A 20285-nucleotide genomic window follows, 5' to 3' on the forward strand; every position below is an offset into this window, starting at 1 on the left:
ATAGTTTTATGACGTTTTCATTCTACTTTTAGTCTTTATTTTGTTGTCTTTCATTCGGTGTTCGTACACACTCGTGACACGAGGCATCAATCGCTGAATGTCTTGAGTCGTTTCCCCCTTCTTTACCTTCATTTTCTCTTTAATCATCTATTTTACATGTCTTTGGGCTTATCTCCTAAATATCATCGAAAAACGCATTTTATAATCATCAGATTTTCTTGCCTCGTTTCTTTCTTTTTTTACATATTCTATGAACTTCGCCACGGATCGTTTAGGAAGAGGACGCTGCCTCGGTTTTGGAGTTTCTGTGGACCGACGATATTTTGTTCGTCACCAATTTGTCGTTTCGAAAACCATCCACGAATTGCTGCACCGATTCCACCGTTATCTCAGCACCGTCCTCCATCACCGCGTATATTCCTCGAGGTATGTCGATCGCTGTTAATAGTGGCACTGCGTCGTCGAGACCCACGAATTCTCGGAGTATGTCCGACGTTTCGCACTGTGTATGAAATACGAAATTATCAAATTACTAAAAATATCCAATTTTTCCTAGAAACAAATCGGTTGCACCTGAGATAATCAACTCGGCTGCTCGTCATGATTTTCGGTATTTCAGAAAAATTTTTAAATCATGAAATTTTACACTTTTTTTCTTACAAAAATATGATTTTGTAACTAAATTTTACAATATGATTGAAAACAAAAATACTCAAAACTAATAATGAATGAAAAATTCAAAATTTGTGTTGCAAAAACCAGCCTTTGAACAACGAATTCATTGGTGAATGAAATTCACTTGGTTTGCCGGTAGGGAAATCACTGCAGCGAGCTTCAAACTGACTGGATTGATTGACCAATTTATCGAATGCTGCTCCAAATTGTAGTTTATCAAAAAAATGCATTTCCCTTGAAATTGAAATTTGTTTTTTTTTCCCATAGAATTCAATTTCATGAAAGAATTTTGTTACCAAATTACTAAAGTTACATTACGAATTTCTCTTTCGAAATAGAACATTTCTGGGACTCACGTCTAGGGCGATGTAAAACTGAAGAGTTCCATCAGGATCGTCGTAATTGGGATCGTAATCGGGTCTCTCTCGTCTGTAAGACTCAGCGGCCGGCAACAAAACGCTTTCTCCGAAATGGACCTCGCTATCGTCGCCCTCTGAAAATGAATAAATCGTCAAACGTATTCATCCAAAAGTTTCAAATCTTTGAATCACGGTTGACTTTTTTGTTGGATTTATTTACCGACGAATAGAATTATTCCTGGCGCGTCGTGCAGCGAGGTCGCATATTTTTCGGTTAAAATGTTCACCAGTCTCGTTGTCCATGGATAGTTCTGAAAAAATGGTGTTTCACATGGCACGTGAGATTTTGAAAAAAGAACAAAATGACAAGATCGCCAATATTTCGATCACAGAGCACTGAATTCCATCGACATTCGTTATTTTCTGAAATACTCGATTTTTTTTCTCTCTCCCAAAGTAAGTTCCCGTAAAAATACCAAAATTTCCATTTTTTCGGTGCTGAACGAAAATTTATTTTCTCCAGAGTATCATACGGTCGTTGCTTGTGTTTTCTGACATGCATTAGGCTATTTTGATTTACCAGGCCTTCGGGATCTTCCAGAAGTTCCGTTCGTCCCTCGAGGGTGATTATGTTGTCCCTCGGGTCGAGAATAACAAGAGTAGGTATAGCTTGAACGTCGAGAGCTCTTGCCAATTTTTGTCGTCTCTCTTCTTGAGCGAAGGGTATCCTCAGCCACGGCATACTTTCTATATACGCGTTGTACGATTCTTCACTCCTGAGGAAAGAAAAATAAGCGAAAATTGGCTTCAGGAAAAAGGAAGAAGCGATGGAACCGTGCTGCGATCGTACTGGGAATTAATGAGAAAAATGAAAGTATTAAAGCTGATAAACATCAGTGAAACAATGGAAAAGCAGATTTGGCATGGAAGTGTAATGAAAAGGAGAAAATAAAGCTCTCCCAGAAGGGATTTAGAGACTGTGGCAGCTCTGGAAAAAGTATTTAGCACTTTTTCTTAGTGTGTAATTATTCATGGCCCAATTCGTTGTATCTTCAGCTACGATCTGAATCGATATTCCCACAGTCCCTTTCACAAATTCATTCTGCTTTTCTCTCGCTCTGCATCGAAAAATGGGTCGAGATAATAAGTCGGAAGTATAACTCTGTAGGGGAGGAAACGATTTGCAAAAATCTAATTATTTGGCTACGTTGGTGGGGATAAATCAGGGAAATGAAAACGTTACGAAATAATAAATTCTCAGACTAGTTTGAGGGAGAAGACAGACTCGATAGCTGCGAATTTCGAAGGCCAAATTTTTCGACATCGTTCGATCAACTACGAAGAAACTCTGCCAAATTTTGTCGTCTCCGGCAATGAAATTTCTTCCCCCAACCTCCTTTGAGGGTTTCGCTATTCATGGAAACATCGCAGTCCAGTAAAAACGATTTCGTACGACCGTTCGCCGGTCCCTCAGACCCTGGAATCGATTTTTCGAATGAACTTTTCTCGTTCAGAGATAATTGGACGTGAGTTTTCCAATTTCGAAGTTCGAAAACGACATAACGAAACCTTTCCGTTCCATTGCTAGCCCCAAGTTGTTTCGCTTTCCTTTCACAATTTTTTCATGAAATAAAACCACTTCGCGTGCAGGACGTGAAAAAATCCGTAAATTTCTAAAATAACGATAGTACGAATCTCAAAATATTTCAGTCCCTTTGACCAAAAACTTTGTGCTTAAAACGAACGAGCCTTGAGGTATATTTATGGGTCTCTAAATCGGTTCGATTTTTACTTCCTAATTAAAGATATAATCACTTTAATAATTAATTAATTATAGTATTTCAAGGAATATTTTAATTTTATCTGTATTACTAGTGAGACAATCGTCTCGAATTTTTCCCCAAACCTTCATTACGTGCTTCACTGTTATTGTATACTTTTTTATAAACTATATTTAAAATATATTTTTTTTAAGGACGTTTATCTCACAACCAATAAGACGAAGCCTTTGAAATTTGGTATGCGCGTGAGTCGACTACCCATTTAAACTCTGAGTAAATTTCAAGACTTTCTTAAGAAAATTGTTTCGTGCATGAACTGCCTTAATAATCGACGAACGCGTTACGTCGAGGGAGTAAATTAGGAAAAATGTATGCGCGTCCAAGCGTTAATGAAAGTGTCTAAAAAAAAAATAAGTCCGCCTGTCCACTGAATTTGAACTGGTGTAATATCCAGGCACGAAAATCGTGAATTGTACGCCCGACGTGTTTAGAAATGATGATAATATTAGGAGTGTATATTTCGGTGGTTTGGAGAGCGCGTTTATATATTATTTCGAGTCACGGGGAGTCGAGAAGATAAGCCGGGTATATGAACGCTTAGAAACGTGGAAATTCTCGCACCAGCGAAGCCTGAACGATCCTTTGGCTTGAGTCTTGACTGTAACACGTTATATGTGTACTCTCCACCTTCGTCCTCTTCCTCCGCTTTCCTCCGCGTGCTCGAACCGCTCAAACTTACTTCGGCGAAGCCACCCTCGAGCCTGCGGTTGTACGGCGGGATGGGACGGTTTGATGCCCGCAAGATAGTGCATCGATTTTCCATAAAGCTTTATGAAAGCCATTTTGTAAGAGGGGACGGTCTCTTGCTCTTTCTCAATTGGTGTACAATTCTACCGGACCAAGATCTTTCGGGGGCCTTCACATTTATGAATTCCGGGCGAGAGTATATTTTCCTTTGAAACATGATCCCGATAGCAACTTTTTGCTGCGCTGTTTTTTGTTCGGGCAATTCGTGAGAAAACGAATGTCTGGGAAACGCTGTAAAATCTTAAATTAAGTGGAATTTAAGAGTGAAATAAATTGGAAAGATTCTGGATCGAGTCTCGACTTTCGGCTGTTTTCGAACTTTTGTTCAGTCACTTTTTTGCTACTCGAACGAAATTTTTCGTCGCAGCCTCCATCATTCGGTCGGGGAGTAATTTTCTAATCGCTCCAGTGGAAAAACTACCGAAAATAAAGAATTCATTCGCGGATTGTCGAAAAGCAAAGTCTTTGGTCACGAGAACTCGATGCGGAGCGAGGGAGAGGGAACTGGAAAGTGTTGAGCGCTCGATATTTTTGTGAAGGAAATCTCCGATGGGGTATTTCGTCTCGCAACGCGATATTTACAGTATAAAAATGAGATCTAAGCTCGACCGTTCATTATAAAATTGGATCGGGAAGGTCGAATAACTGAAACTTTGTTTTACGGGGCTTCTGAGAGCAATATATCGAGCCGGTAGTAAAGCTCCCGTAGCTGCCCTTCCTTCGATTTATTTCGCTCTTACACTTCGGGCTTTCTTCAATATCGAGAAAGCCGGTTTTCTTCTCCCGAGTCGCAAAAGCCATAAAAAAATAGGGAACACCCTCTGGCTCGGTGTAATCAGCAATTCTCCGTCGAGGGCGCGTTTTCAGCCCCACGTATTTTACCAGGAGGAAAAGTAGGATCGGCAGTAACAGCGTATCTGGCACATGAGGCTCGTAAGTCCTTCTTCTCGTTGCTCCTTCGCACCCCTCCATTCAGGGGCCTTCCCCATTACAAGGATCTGCGTGCTCGCTCCCATTTTCCTTTCTCATACAACACAAAAAGCCGCGCACTTTCTCCCTTAACCCTACTTCCATCGCGCCATCTCTTATTTTCTATTGCTCGATTTTTCAAGAGCAAAAACTTGTACGAAGAATCATCGCGAGATTTCGATCTTATTGATTAATTATTTGCAAAATTGTTGATTCTGCCAGCGAGCTATATCGTCGACCCTCCGCCCCGGCAAATCGAAAACATGCTGCGAGCTCCCTTAATCGAGTAATTTCGTTAACGGGCTCTCATTTAATTGTGACTCACCTGTCCGAGCTGACGAATATCACCTCGAAATTGTGGCCTCGCTCCCGTATACGCTGATAAGTGTCGACCAGCTGGGGCGTGAACGCTTTGCACGGTGGACACTGAAAAACGGTTGGCCATTTAATAAAAGTATCGCGACTCTAACGATTAACGACACAAATAACTTTTCCTTGAGCCAGGCACTTTGTGCCTTGAAATTCTTGGGAGACGAACGGAAACAGCGTTACCGAGGGTCGATGCGTTTTGTTGCATCTGCTCCAATAAAAATTTCACCAACATTCACATTCGAAATTACATTATTCCTCAAAATTTTTCATCGCTTTTTTATTCCCAACTATTTTATGCCCAACTCGAGGCGAAATCTGTAAAAAATGATCGAGCCTCCCAAGAAAAGTGTCCCCAAATGGCGCCTTTGCTCGTTCAGGGGAAAGACGATGTTCATTGAGCCGTGAAAATGTATTATTTGATCTCGCCCCGTGTGTATGAATCTTGAGGAAAATATGATGCGGCGAGTGAGATGGAGGCCGAGTGCGAGGAATTTCACGAATTCCAATTTCATCGCGTTGCTTCGACCGCGAGAATTCGATCACGGTTTTTTCGACTGCGTTTGCTAACACCTCCGCCGCGCGGAGGCTCGCATCCCTGGGAAAGCGAGGACCGAAGCGAGTGACCCGGGCGTCCCGGTCGACACGATCTCTCCTCTCTTACGTGGGGGAACGACGCCAGACACGGTGCAGGGCCCTTCTCATCCGGAAATCCGACCACGTACGTGGAATAATTTACGATCCAGCGAGTTTCTGGGAGAGCGCCTCGACTTCTCAACCCCTTCGGAAACACGTGCGCGGACAGCGTATTTTTCTCCTTCTTTGAGGGGTTAAAAAACTGAGAAAAGACCCGACGCGGATCAAGTTGAATTAGTGGATTGAACGCCAACGTTATTCCGCGAATCAATAACGCGCCTTGGCTGATCGAGTTCCGTCGCTGGTAAAGTTGAAGAAACGGCTCATTTGAGTTTCGTTTTTATGGATTGAGGCCCCGAGAATCTTGCGCGTCGCCAAGCCGAAGAAATTCTTTGGCCGAGCATTTTTTTCGTGTCAATGAAAATGACGGAGAATTGAAAATTGAGCTGGACGAATTTCAGGCTTAAATAGCGTCGAGTTTGCGACAATTTAACTAAAACTGCAGTGCAAGCTTCAAACTCAAAAAACAAATAACTGATCCAATCGACTGTACGCAATTTTTAACGTTATTTGTGCCGAAACCCCGAAAAGTGAATGAAAACGAAAAACAGTGAAGATCCAAGAGGCCGAGTGTACAGCAAATATTTGTCATTATTCTCGGAGCATGAGACGTTTTTTTCTGCGATCCTCATTATCCGGGCTTGTAATAGGCGCGAACTTTTAATTGGCTACAAGCACATGTACAGGAACAAACGGCTCTTGAGCTTCGTTATATTCCGGTGAATTACGTGCTCGAGTTATTATTCGAAGCAAATTTTCGAAGGGGTTGAGTTAACGAGGCGAGCGCGGTTTCTGATGAGCACCGAAATCCGCGTTGCTTCCAAATCGTCTTTCTCGTTTGTGTCCTTGCCACTTGTGAATTTATCGTCTTCCACCCTTTTTTATCTCGTGCATATTTCCCTCTCCTGCCCCCATTCGATTTTTCCTCACTGTCGATCTACAGTAATATTGAAAAGCCCTACGAGTTCCCTTTTCCTCTGAAAATCGGTGAATATAACTCAATCTCTTTGTCTCGCGTTCCCGTATTAAATTCATCATACCACCGATGTCTTTCATAACCCTCGAGCGACTTCCTCCCCTGCTCGACATCGATAAAGAGCCAAGAGTTATACCCGCTGCTCCTGCTCTCTTCGAACTGCAAACAGGAAAGTCGTCGAAACTCGGTTTACTCACACTCCTCCGCATTGAAAATGTCTATGTATTTTAAGGAGAGAAACTCGGTGAGATACCGCGAGTAAAAAAAAACGACGAATATACGATTTGCTGGAGCAACCAAGAAAGATTGTACAGATGGGAACGTAAATATTTCGTTTTCTTTTGTCGTCTCTTCCCGACCTTATCGTATCCCTTGCCCTCCCTCTACGAGCCTCTTCACCATCGACGTCTATCTTTTTATTTCACGTTTATATAAACATACGAACATAATCTTGAAATATGTCTAAAGCAGTTCGGCCTTTCTATGACTAGTCGAGTTAGCAAATACTTTATGTTGATTAAATTCAAGTCTAAGTTATTAGTAAAATTAATAAACACTTGCATTGAGAATATTTTTACCACAAGAGTGTAATAAAATGCAATGTCATGAAAGATCAAATTTATACTTCAACATGACTTGAGTTAATGATTGAGTCTGACACTTTAAATACACGTAACCTAGGGAGCATATTTTTTATTGTACGACAGAAAGTTTGTATGGGTGTAATGGCACTGAGAAAAAAGAATGGTCAATTCGTTACAAAAAGCGAAGCTACTAAACGAATCAAAGCAAGTCAGTCTCAAAAATAAATTTGGTGGAGGAAGCTCGATGGCTCGTTTCACGTAGATTTGAAACGGTTTGCGAGGGATTTTTCAGTTACTGCGAATAATTTTGTCACAGTATCGTGTGCTGTCAAATCGTTTTCAAAGTTAGTATTAAAAATACGTGAATTTGACAGGATGACGATTAATTAGATTTTGCTTTTTCGAGGAATTCGTAATTGGTGGACGTGTGAAAAATACGTACCCAATGTGCACTGAAATAAACGCCTTTGACGCAATTTCGGAGTTCCTCGTGGAGCATCGGTTCGTTGCTGTCGCGAGCACCGCACGGTAGCAGGGGGCCGTCCTCGAGGGTGGCTTTCGGATGAGGCGGCCTCCAGGGAAAATTCGTCCCGGTTGGGTCGTCCATGGCTCGTTCGACGCCCCCTCTTGTGACCACGGATCCTGTACCACCCTCGAGTAGAATCAGCGTTGGTACACCGGCTTTTATTCGATACCTTCTCGTCAGTCTTGTCTGGAAACGTAACATTTTTTCGGGAGTTTCAAACTGGGGAAAAAAGCATGGCAAAAAAACGAGTTAATTGTTCAGATCGCTGGTGTTTTTGTACTGCGAAAGGTGCAAAAATTCGGGGTTTCGTGGGTTTTTCTCAAACAGCAAAACCTCCAAGCGCGAATATCCAAGATTCGCCGGTCGAAAAATTGTGCCCGTGGCCTTGCGTGACAAGAAATCCTAACGTTTTCCAATCGCACAGAGTCTCCGTCGAAATACCTCGAGCGAAACGCCCACTTCAATCTCAGTGCGAGTCTCCCGAGGGCATGCGAGTCGTCTCGTGGCTACTTGCTCGCTGGCCAAATATGCCAATTCTAATGGCTCTCGCCCCCAATATTCATTGCGATGGCAAATGGCCAATGTTTTGGGCGTTGCCTTGCCATGGGGTATTCGCCCGAAGGGCATTCGTCTCCCCGCTGTACGCGACACCTTTAATTGCACAAATATTTAACGGGCTCGTGACCTGGCAAGAGCGCAAACGTCATTCCGGCTACGGAGACCGAAACAATTTATATTTTGCCGAAGGTACGATCCGTTCGGGAGATCCGGAGCTGAACATTTCGAGTCGATGTTGCTTGCGAGGATTTAAGCTTAAGGGTGAATGATACAAAAGTCGAAATAATTAGAAATTGATCAAATTTGGTGATAATGTTCTTCAACATCAAGTGCGAAAACACAAATTTTTTCAAAATTTTCTTCTGTTTAGTTATCAAGTAATTACGCATTAAAGCAGATTTCTTATGCCCGGAATGTATACCTATATATATGGAAACGCTATGCTTGTACACGTGAACTTTAGTGATCAATTACTCGATAACTGTACAGAAGAAAAATCTTAAATAATTTGTATTGTCAAATTTGGCACTAAAGAATATGTTCACCAAATTTTATAAAATTCTGATCATTTTGAACTTTTTTATGTTTTTAGCATGGTTTAGCATGGCAACATTGTATCGCCTGTGCAATATATCCTTAAGGAGGGTGGCTACCGACGATACAATGTTGCCATGCTAAACCATGTTAAATACATTAAAAATTTCAAAATGATAAGAATTTCATAAAATTTGGTGAACATATTCTTTAGGGCCAAATTTGACAATACAAATTTTTTACGATTTTTCTTCTGTACAGTTATCGAATAATTGATCACTAAAGTTCAAGTGTATAAGCATAGCGTTTCCATATATACAGGTATACATTCCGGGCATAAGAAATCTGTTTTAATCCGTAATTACTCGATAACTGAGCAGAAGAAAATTTTGAAAAAAATGGTGTCTTCGCATTTGATGTTGAAGAACATTATTACCAAATTTGATCAATTTCTTATCAATTTGACGAACGTAGCCACCCTCCTTAAAAAGAAACTTTGTATGTGCGGAGAAAAAAACAAATATTAAGAATTACTATATTGTCGCCATAGTGTCAGGATTCTTTATCCCCCATTTTGGAGGTTTTTACCAAAAAATTTGTAATTTTATGTTGACTCGACGATGAACTGTAAAGTAGAATTATTAATGCCGTTTCGCTATGGTTATAGAACTGTTTTCACAATTATCGTACACAGCATAATTTTATTGGCGTTTTTTTTATAACTTTTCCAGTATTAACTATAAGCTGCTATCATTATAGCATTAAATAGTTAATTTAGCTAACATTATTCTAATTTATAGAGGGCACATCCAGTGATTTACACTGCTCTATGTATCTTTGTTTTTTTTTTTTGTAAATATCACTCACACTTCACACTCGCATTCGTTCGTTCTTATATTTAACCATAAATTTTGTTTTCATGTCGTCGTTCGCAACTCTTTGCGTTATTTTGGAATCTTCCTCTCATGTCTGGTGTTTTAAATTTCTTAAGTCTTCTGACGATGTTTTCTGCGATGATAAAATTTTGCAGTAGCACATTCGGGAGGCTCAAAAGTCATTCGAGCTTGCACGATAATGTATCGGTGCACATGTGCATCCTATTTCCATGGCACCATAGTAGCTTTTACTGGAATTTTCTCTCCGTTTAATTCTGTAGGTTGAGCATAAGGATTAAAAAGTACACGATTCGTTATAACTGTGCAGATTTGTATTTGAATTATTTCGAGTTCATTCCGACTGACGAAAATTTCTTACGGGCTTCCCGATGAGTTATAACCGCTGCGTAGAGCATTGTCATTCGGGCACTGCGTTCTATAAATTTGGTTGGATGTAATATCCGGGGAATTGTGAAAATTAACGAGTTTCGGTGTCCCAGCGATGTCGAGCTTCCTAATTAAATCGATAACCCCGAAGTACGAATTCCCATTGTATCTCGAGGATTTAATTTGATAGCGATAAATCTCTCCCGACCTCCCCTCATTTTTCCTCATCGCTACAATAATATTTGAGCCCCCCCGTTGCGCACCGATTTTTGCCACGGATCGGTAAATCTCATTGTCGATTTTGGAGGACAAAACTTCCGAGGACTCCGAATTATCTTCTGGGGATTTCACTAATTCGAGTGTATACTCTCTCGAGCTTTTCAGCTCGGGGTCGTCACTCGTGCCGCGTTGCTTGCAGTGAGTTTCAAGAAAATGCGCTTACTTTTATTTCTTTTAAAACTTTAAAACTTTCCACTACCGCTGATTGAAATTGAATGAAAAAATCAATTGAACGAGAACCGTTCACCGATTAATAAATTTGCTCCGTCAAATAAAATCCCTTTTAGTCGCACAAAAATATGGCGGATTCCACAATTCCTTAATCGAATGAACTGAATCATTTTTCATTAAAAAAAGAAAATAGTTGAGCCCACTGTGCTTTGGCCAAACCGGATGGACTTTGTTCGAGGACCAAAATGTTTTTTCTCGTCGAGTTCTTCCAGCATTTGACAACGACGGTTCGCGAATGCACTTTCGCTAAGAAGATTCGAGCTTCGAAGCAGCTTGAAAAATAAAGTTTGAACTAGTCGGTTGAGTTTAAATTTAGGGGCTGCTGCAACAGCATATCCCACGACGAAGCTCATCATTTCATGCTCTCATTATTATCACGATGGAGCACACACTTTCGTCTGCAGGTTCGCAAGAAGCGAGTGACTCTCGACGTTCCGTCGAGTCATTACGAGACGTTTATGTGGCACGAGATAAGAAGATGGAAGCTTCCTGGAGGGGCTTCGCGAGGAATCAGAGTACGGGCGAGTATGGCACGAAGAGGGAAAAGCAATCTGCCCTGTTCGATCGTGAGATGCCTCGTGATAAGGTTGCGATAACGGGGAGTTGCTGCCTCCGCACGGCTCTATTTGCTTACTACTTTTATTTTTATTCAGAGCCAAGAAAAATGGGTCTGACGGATGGTGCGACTGGGTCTTTCGAGTCGGCTGTTGATACGAGAGGACGAGAGAAGCAGCTTCGATTATAAATCGTCCAGAGTTCCATCGCGTCACGGTGTGTGCTCCTTGCGCGACGAAAGAAAGAGATCGAGGCGCAAGAAGTCCAAAAGTCAAGGAATTAAAAATGATTTGAAAACAGCAACGAAGGAAAGCCTTCAAGCCAATAAACTTGCTCGCGCTTGCTCAGAAATAAGCGAATAAAAAACAAGAAAAAAAAAGCAGAAATTAATCGATTCTCTCACAAGAATGACGAAGAAAATTGGAGCTCTCGGGAGCGCGGATTACGAAGGAGAGTACGCGAGAGAAGATTGGTGTGTCTCGCGTTTGAAAAAGGCACTCGAAACATTGCGAGACGAGGCTATCGTATTAGGAAGCCTGCCGGTTTCGGTGTCTCGAGTGGTCGATGCGGAGCTGCGAAAAAAAGGAGTGATTTTTAATATCGGCCGGCGCGCGTACGGGAGCGAGAGTCAAGAGCGCAGGGCGGGAAGCTACCGCGAGGTGGCAATGATATTGTGCTTTCGCAGTTTCCCCGAACGAATGAGACGTCATTTGTGCGGACCGCATACACGGGAAACTCGTGAATGAGAGTTCGGGGGATTTTGATTCGTGGATCGGCGAGGGCGAGTGTGCCTTTGAGGATCGGCGCCGGGGCACGCGGAGGGATCGAGCCGGAGAGTCGAGAGGGCATCTCCGAGAGGCTAAAAGGGCGCGCTGTCTCTCGGGAAACTCTCACCGGAAGTCGATCGATCACTCGATGCCTCCGAGAGCCATTGATTCGCGTACGAAAAGTTGTAGCGCGCGATTAATACACACGGAGAGCTCATTGTAGGGCGCGCGAGGGGCTGAGGAGGATCAGACGGGACGTCAAATCGTTCCAAGATCTTCGGAGCTTTCAAAGCCCCGCTGCTCTCTTCTCCGCGGAATTTCTCGGGGCCTTTGACGTCGGAGAAGAAGAAGCGCGGGAGAGCCTCCGCGTGTGCGTGCGTCGGAGACGGAGCGAGAGAATAAAAGAGCAAAAGCCGCGGCAAGTGCATCGTCGTCCGCTCTGCCCTAACTTGTGTACATAAAATCTTTTATGTGGCACACGATAATACGGGGAGAGAGCAGGGAGGCCCGTATTTTACATCTGCTCTCTCGCGTACCACACAGAAACGTACGAACGTGAGCACACGCGTGTATGCGCCCCGGTTGAATCAAGCCAGAAAGCTATGCGAGCTGCACAGAAGCTCGTTTCGGTTTTACCGGTTAAGCTTTACGGTTTCATCTACAGATGTACAGAGATCTCTACACGTGTAGGCGTAAGCCACCGAGGCTCCGGGGGGAAAAAAGGTTAAAGAGTCTACGAACATACACAGCGAGGAAAGGCGCAGTAGAGCTTCTGGGCTTACGACGCGGGCTGCGCACCGTTTGCTAGAACGAGACAGCCGCGAGAGCAGCTTTTATCCAACGTCATATACCGTACAGGTTGGAACTTTAGTAATTTGCTTTGCTTTCAACGGCTGAAAGAGGTCTATCATTTCTCTCTCGCTCGCTCGCTCGCTCCCTCCCTCGCCGGTGGCTCAACCTTTGGCGAGATCAGCAGTTCCGGATCGTCTCCTCACGGATATACGAATCCGTGGCGCAGTTACCACCCTGCTATAAAGCTCATCTAGGCTTCCCTAGATCACAGCACTTTCCAGAGGAGGATGAGCACTGTCGTGCGGTTACTTTTCGGCTTTATAGTCTCGGTGAACGAGCCTGCAGCACCTGGGGAGCTTCGCCCCTGCAGGGACTCTTTTCGACTTGCATTTTCATTTCGAGAATCATTTGGAGCCGGTACTGGCTAATTCGCGGGCATGGAAGGGCCGCTGGTGACTCGATTGACTCTCCAGCCGCGCAGAGGGTCGAGAAAGATCGACGATGTAAAGTGACTCGATGATATTTCGTCGGGGCCGATGCAACAATGGGATTTCCTTTATTTGCATACGCTCGCTGATTCTTCGCGGAGGTTTCATTACGCTAAGAGCGACTTACCCGGGAGCAGACTACCCTGAATTTTTTCACGTGGCCTCAACAGCGAATGTATCAGCACTCGAGCCACCCTCGCGTCACGTACTCGTGGTCGTGGTGCCTTGTTAGGAATTCAGGCAACAGGGAACCTCACTCGGAGCGAGCGTTTCGAGGCTCGAGATTCCTTTTTTTACTCCAAACCCGTACATGCTCGATGCATATTTTAAACAACGAAATTCGAGGACGAAAAATCCGCCCGTTTGACCGTCGGATCGACCCGGTCGGAGCTTCCTCCCGAAACACTTTCATATCTCGCTGCAGCCCCGAGAGCTCGTCCGAAAATAACGAAAAGATACGGCCCCAGCACAAATATATCACGGAGCAAGAGTTTTCTTTTTACGAAATGAGAAGCTCGAAGATACACACGGGGAGAAGCAGGGAAAAAACTGAGCTCGCTGCTCACTCCCGTTACTCTTCCCATTTAATACAGCATGAGAGACGCGAGCTACGTGGATAAACGTCACGATTTGGCTACCGTTTATATGTATACGTACATACGCGATTGCCCGGGCGCGCCCAGGCCGCGACTTCCCCGTTCATTCTCATCGAAATTTCGTACAGACACACCGTCGCGTCTCCGCCGCACCTCGCACCTCCTCGCAGACGCTCTCCTAATGACGCGGTTACTCGAGTCGCAATTACGCTGAGTGCCGGATATGTAATCCAATATGTAGCCCGTCCCGTCTGATTAGGAATACGATTAGACCGCGCGTCTATCGAGCATTATCGAATTCGTGTATAAATAATGAGCGCGCGCGAGCTCCCCGATTATGCGACGCGATACCGGGCGCGGAGTCAGTCTCGTGTCTTCGCGAGCGAGTACGCGAGCCTACAAATGCGGAATTTAATTCTCATCCCGTGCGGTTAAGGGCTTGAGAGAAGGGAGGAAAATATCGGCATTTTTCTCTCCTCGTTGGGAGCCCCGGTCGAAAAGGAGCGGCGCGAAAGGGCTGGTCGATATTTCGTTCTTCCGTAGGGAGCTTCCGCGAGCGATTCGTTCGATTCGGGGACTTTCGGTGTGCGAATTCGTCACTTGTCATCGCGGCGGGGATACCGCGGCGAGTTGTCTCAGCCTTCGAGCAGCTTTTGACAGCTGGTCAATGCCGAGGATACTCCAAGCTCCTTCCCGCGGCCGATAATTAATGCACGAAAGTTTCAGAGTTTCGCTCGAGATAATTGATAGTCCGAAGGAAAGACGCGCGGCCTCCGCACAGCGCCGGCTTTGCCTACGCCACCGTTAATCATCGTTTAAGCAAGTCCGCCGTTGGACGCGCGTACGAAACGTTACCGAGAGGACAAGAGAGCCGTCTCGTGACAAGCTGAGGTCGCGTATTGACCCGGAACTCGCGCCGTTCCCACATATCATTCGTCTCTACCCCCTCGCGCACGATTCCTCGACGTAATTCACTCGCCAACTGGATATACGGACGTGTATAAATTTCAGTTGAAATACGTACACGCATATGTTGCCCGGGATGTTTCAGCGGCGCGTCGCCCCGGAAGGGCGCAAGTCACGGGCCCGCGACGCTGCTCGCGCGCCCTCAATGTTGTTCCCTCCGCTAAATGATGCGCTCGCGAATACGTGCTTGCTGAATAATCGCATGGCATTCTCGGCGCTCCCACTGCAAGCGGCTCGGCTCGCTTCGAGTCCCGGGAACGCGGGAGTCACGCGACTAAAATTCTCAGCAGCGGGGCCGGGACATTTCGGATCGGCTGATCGATCGCGTGCACATCATCCTCCGTGGGATCAGAACGCGTTCGCATTTCGTTGCGAAATCGCGACGCGACCGAGCGAAAAAAGTGAACTTTTTCGCTGATGCGAACTCGACTCGCTCTCAACTCTGAGCTGCTTCGCGAGGGCCGTCGCCAAAGTCGCGGGCGAAAGTTTTAATGGCTTCGTTCCCGCCTCGAACGACGAGCTCCCCGTCCCTTTTTAAGAGATTTGTCAAAAAAATCGCTATTTTCATTTCGATTTTATCCGGCTCGTGTACCAGCCGCACGCTCGAATGAGCCAGCACGCTCCGTGTGTACACAGTTTCCATACACCTTGTTCGACACGCTCTCGAGTCGCCCGCGCTTCCGCGTTCTTCGTGTGCTGAGATCCTCCGGAGTTTTCTACTAGAGGCTCTCGAGGACTCTTGAACTTTTCGAGAAGCGGAGAGGGATTCCCAATTCGGAGGAGATTCGCTTGAAAACTTGCGAGGATTTGTAATATTTCGTGCGTTTATAAATTAACGAGAGACTGAGGATCTTCGCTGATCCGAAAGAGCGTTAATCCGAGCCCGCAGGCCGATGGAACCGATTTATTTTTGTTCGATTTTCCCCGAAGCACCGACCATTGAATAACTGGCTTTTGTCTCCCGCTCGCGAGCATTGTTTCGCTCCGCAGGTGATTCGATGAGCGAATATCACCCCGAACAAAAACCCAGGCTGAAAAACAACTCGAGTAATGAAAGGTCTACGGTAAATAATTGCAGCGCGGAATTGTCTTGGGAAGAGCAACCAATTACAGATGAAAATAGTGGAGACAAAAAAAGCGCTGGACGCGTCCCTTGGCGCGAGTCCACTTGGACGAGAATGCGAAAAAAAACGCGACGTTTTGAATGGGCGCAGTGAGCGAGATCGAAGCGCTCCAGGGTTTATTAATCTCCGCCGATAATTGTCGAGTTTGCCTTTTTTTCAGGGCGTGCAAAAAGCTCGATATTTCCTAAAAAAATGAGCAGATTGAAATAACGTCCGAATCGCGGTCGATCACCAATTTACTTTTGTAATCGCTTCCAATGTCTTCGTTCCTCTTTGTTCCAGAAGAATTTACGCGGAGCGCGTCTGCGTGTGTTTTCAAATGGTCCATTCTGCAGAAGGGTAGAAGAACAAATGCGTAGAATCCAAAGGGCATTGTGGTTGGTCAAAGTCCAGGTCGGTATTCGAGGAGAGTTTTCGTACGGAATGTTTTGCATGTAAAACGCGGCTGTGCGATGGCCGCGGCGTGAGGGGATCTCTGGCTGTAACTACTGCTGACCGCGCCGCGAGGAGGGTTAGGTGTTTCGTTATATATTGGAGAATGAGAGAAACGTCGTTACAGATGGAGCTTATTAGGGTCGGCGAGGTTCTCCCTGCTGCTGCTGCTGCTGCTGCTGCTGCTCGAGTTACCCCGGAAATGAGATTTTGTTGGGGCCAAACGTTATAGACCTCGATATCGTTGGCTGCCCGAGTCAATATCTATAGCGAAGCGTCGAGCCCATTAACTCAATATATACGTACACGAGTTTAGCCGGTGTGCAAACAAAAGGAATTAATCCGCATGATTTAGCAGATAAATTGATGGGATTTACGCCTTTTTGTTGGTGGGACGGAGCGAGGTATCGATATGGGATGCGGTCGAACGCTGCCTAATTTCAGAACTTAATAACTCCGTACTTGACTCGACAACAACGAACATGTTGACGGGAGGCAATTGCACCGGAGTCCGTCATCCTCCACGCGTATCGGCGCACACCGAATCGTGTTAAAGTCCCTCGTAAAATGTCCTCTTCGACAAAAGACACGATTCGATGAGAGTTAAAGAACGAGACACCTGCTGGCTCAATCGAAGGAGCGATTTGCAACGAGATCCCGGTCGAGAGCCTCGCGACGATTGTTGCCGGGATAAAAGGGCGCTTGAAACATGATCGCGAGTACGAGAGCACCGCAGCCTTGCTCATTGTTCCGGGAGAGTGTTTGTCATTGAATGCAGCCATGCGAGGGGCTGATGATCTTTCTTCTCTCTCGCTCCTATCCAAATTCATATTCCTACAGATTATTTTTTCATTGCTTCTGTATACTCCCCTTAATGGATGTCCTTCGTCCGCGTTCCTCTGGCATTGTGCGCGGAAAAATGCCTGCAGTTGTCGCATCGTTATGGATGCTTAGCACCCCCGTCGCTGTCGTGTTTCACCGATTAAGGGACTCCTCAGGAAATATTGATTGCCGCCGTCCCCGCACGCGGGCCTGCTCCTCTCTCGCTCGCTCTCCGCGCTCCTTTGTCCGCGTATAATGATTCCGCGACGCAGTCATTGTTATCGGCGACACCGATGATGCGCTTCTACATATTTTTTCTCGAATCTCTCTTCCCCCTGGTTTTTGTCTTGGCTCGTAGAGGCAGATAGCCAGATGCGGGGTTAACCTCTGCGTGTATGTAAACAGAGGCGATATCCGACGGGGTTGCCCGGGTTACCTATGGGGATTCCTCGCTGCAGACATGCCTGTGGGGTACGCTTCGTCACCCTCGTCGTCCTCGGTACACTCCAGCTTCCTCAGAGCATCCTTCCACGTTACTTTCATCATGATTATTATTCTCGTACGCAGAGCCCCGCAATTACTCGCTACATTGACTGCGTCGAGGGAAAAACATGGTCGGGCCTGCGACATTTATTGTCGGAATCGCAACATTTTTCCGGGGAGCTCTTCGCAGTTTTCATGTTATTAAAAACGATCCGGGAGGCGAGTGATCGGAAAATCTGGATGGCTGCGCTCGACTCCGCGGAGCCCGGGCTCGAGTTGCGGGACAAACTTCGTAGGGAATGGCGAATCGTTGGAGCCCGTGATTGCACACTTGGCTTCTTGATCGGACGATTTTGTAGACGACGCCGGGTGTCGGGAGGCCATGGGAGGGCCGTGAACCCGGGACTCGATCACTCGCCTCGGTTTCTGATCGATGGCCCTTCGGCCCGCTCCCGGTCTTGATGCGTCTCCAATCGCACACATAGAAATACTCAGAAATTCTCTCGTGACCGGTCGCAGGCAAAATGCTGGTGTTGGTCGCACGAGCGACTCCGGCGATCCTTCGATCTCGGGCGCACTCGCCATCGTTGTAATTTCGGACCGCGGTGGGCTTGAGAAAACACTTCATGGCCGTCGCCCTCCAGTCTCGAGAGCCTTCGAACTCACTGAAACCGGAAATAAGACGGGGAGGGGGCGCTTGAGATTCGGGAGGAAAACCCGAGTATCTTATTTGTCGACGACGAGAGTTCCACTTGGAACATTCCTTTCGCCTCTTCTGTCCTCGACAAAGCCAAAATACAATACTCCCTCGCCTGTCAGACATTCTCTTCATATGCGTTCCTGCTGAAACCACATTTCCTCAGAAATCAACTCCACCTTTCCAACAAAAATATACACCGTCGCTCGTTATACGTGCACTAGACGTTTAAAATTAGTTCCCCGCGCCGAGGCAAACTCGCTCCCTCTTCGACTGAATTTATGTTTGAGCTTTTTTATTCTCACGCGTTTCCTCGACTCTGTTTAGGCTTCATTGGCACCGCTACGCCGGATATCAAATGTGATATTTATACCGGGTGTACCAAACCAGAAAGAAACGAAAAAAACTTGAAAAAACTCATTATTGCCCGACCATAAAAATTGAGTTCGAAACTAAACTCTAACATACTGATAGAACGCGTTCGGATGTTTTGTTATTCATTTTCTTAGGAACGCTTGTGCGATAAAGATGTATTTCTTGAAACGCTAAACAAATAAATAATAAAAAATGAATAAACATTTCATTCGAGATCTTTTAAAGTAAAATTGCAAGCTGAAAAGTTGCGGTTGTGTGAAATGAAAAAGATACGACATGAGAAAAGACTGAGGAACTGAATGAAGAATAAACATGAAAATGAACGAGTCGGGTAAGTTTATATTTCCATTTGACGAATGCGTGACGAGACGCAATTAAGAAAAATTGTCATTCACGTTGCTGGGAGCTAATAAGAACGTTGTGGCGAGTTTTTGGCGAAACAGTAATGAGGTTGCATCAGACAGAAAACAAATAAGTAGATAAATAAAAATTTAATAAAAATCTTGTCTACGTTTATTGATCGTCCTCGTCCTGCATAACTAACAAAAGGACTTTTGTGCACAGAAATCTGCTGAATGATTGATGACCAAGCGACCATCCAGTTTCCAGTGATTTTTTTTTCTGGAGAACGTTGAGAGAAGATTTTCAAGGTTTTTCTGAACGAATCCGACGCGCGTGGATCGCTGGGTGAAAACGGACCACCCTGTAGATCGTTCCAAAAGCTCGCGCGACCTGCACCTCCATGGGAGTATACAAGGGGTTTGGGGCCGCTCGGTGGAACGTACACAGCGTGACGGGGGGTTGAAAATGAAGGAAAAAAATAGGTGCCGAGGGTAGGCTAGCCGTGGCCTTCTGCTCGCGTTGCTCGTATCCGTGCAGCACAGAATCCGTGCAGCGCAAGCGCGATGTTAGATAGCAAAATATCGTCGATTCGAATCTCAAGCTGCGGATACGATCGTAATTGGGACGTTCAATGAAATAAATATTCAATTCACCAGAGCGTAAATTCACCACGGAATTTACGAGCGTTTTGCGTGCTTTATTTGATATCGAGCTTAATTACTTTTGGGATACTTCATTGCAATTATCAACGAACGAGAATGAGGAATTGTAAAAACAAAAAACGTTTCGTTCCCGGAGGTTCGGACTCTGTTGAGCCAGATAAGCCGAAAAACACGAGACCCGGGACGCAGCAAAATTCGACGTTCAAGAAAACACGAAATCAAACATTCGGAACTGGAGCTCCGCCACAGAATCAGGCAAAATACTTTTTTCCATTCCTCATGCATAAACCACACGATGGGACGTAACATTGGCACATTAATATTTGCGAATTTCTACCCAAACGATTTTCCGCATCCCATAATTAAGGTAGTTCATGAGCGAAACGATTTTCTTAAGAAAGTCTTGAAATTTACTCAGAGTTTCAATGGGTACTATGAAAAAGTGCGCAATAACAACGAAGCATACAACGAAGGTTTGGAAAAAAATTCGAGACGATTGTCTTATTAGTAATAAAGATACATTACGTTAAAGATTAAACCAAACTGGTAATGAACACTCGTAAACTCTCATTTGCTTT

At 45.1% G+C, this 20285-nt stretch overlaps 1 protein-coding gene and 1 long non-coding RNA gene across 2 annotated transcripts in view; one reads left to right on the forward strand and one right to left on the reverse strand.

The window, feature by feature from the left end:
* Nucleotide 1: 1 nt before the first annotated feature.
* The window catches only part of LOC122410788 (nucleoredoxin-like), a 29120-nt gene continuing 8836 nt past the window's right edge, over nucleotides 2–20285 (reverse strand). The window contains exons 2-7 of the mRNA XM_043419221.1: nucleotides 7659–7928; nucleotides 4917–5017; nucleotides 1615–1810; nucleotides 1255–1345; nucleotides 1032–1168; nucleotides 2–502 (exon numbers count right to left, since the gene is read on the reverse strand). Of these exons, the coding sequence (XP_043275156.1) occupies nucleotides 272–502; nucleotides 1032–1168; nucleotides 1255–1345; nucleotides 1615–1810; nucleotides 4917–5017; nucleotides 7659–7928 (1026 nt within the window). The 3' untranslated portion in view covers nucleotides 2–271. The remainder of the gene's footprint in view (nucleotides 503–1031; nucleotides 1169–1254; nucleotides 1346–1614; nucleotides 1811–4916; nucleotides 5018–7658; nucleotides 7929–20285) is intronic.
* Nucleotides 291–1195, forward strand: LOC122410789 (uncharacterized). The gene is made up of 3 exons (XR_006261016.1): nucleotides 291–426; nucleotides 557–610; nucleotides 1014–1195. It is a non-coding gene; the product is annotated as an uncharacterized lncRNA (long non-coding RNA).

Source organism: Venturia canescens, chromosome 5 (genome assembly GCF_019457755.1).
Source record: "Venturia canescens isolate UGA chromosome 5, ASM1945775v1, whole genome shotgun sequence".
Classification (NCBI taxonomy): domain Eukaryota; kingdom Metazoa; phylum Arthropoda; class Insecta; order Hymenoptera; family Ichneumonidae; genus Venturia; species Venturia canescens.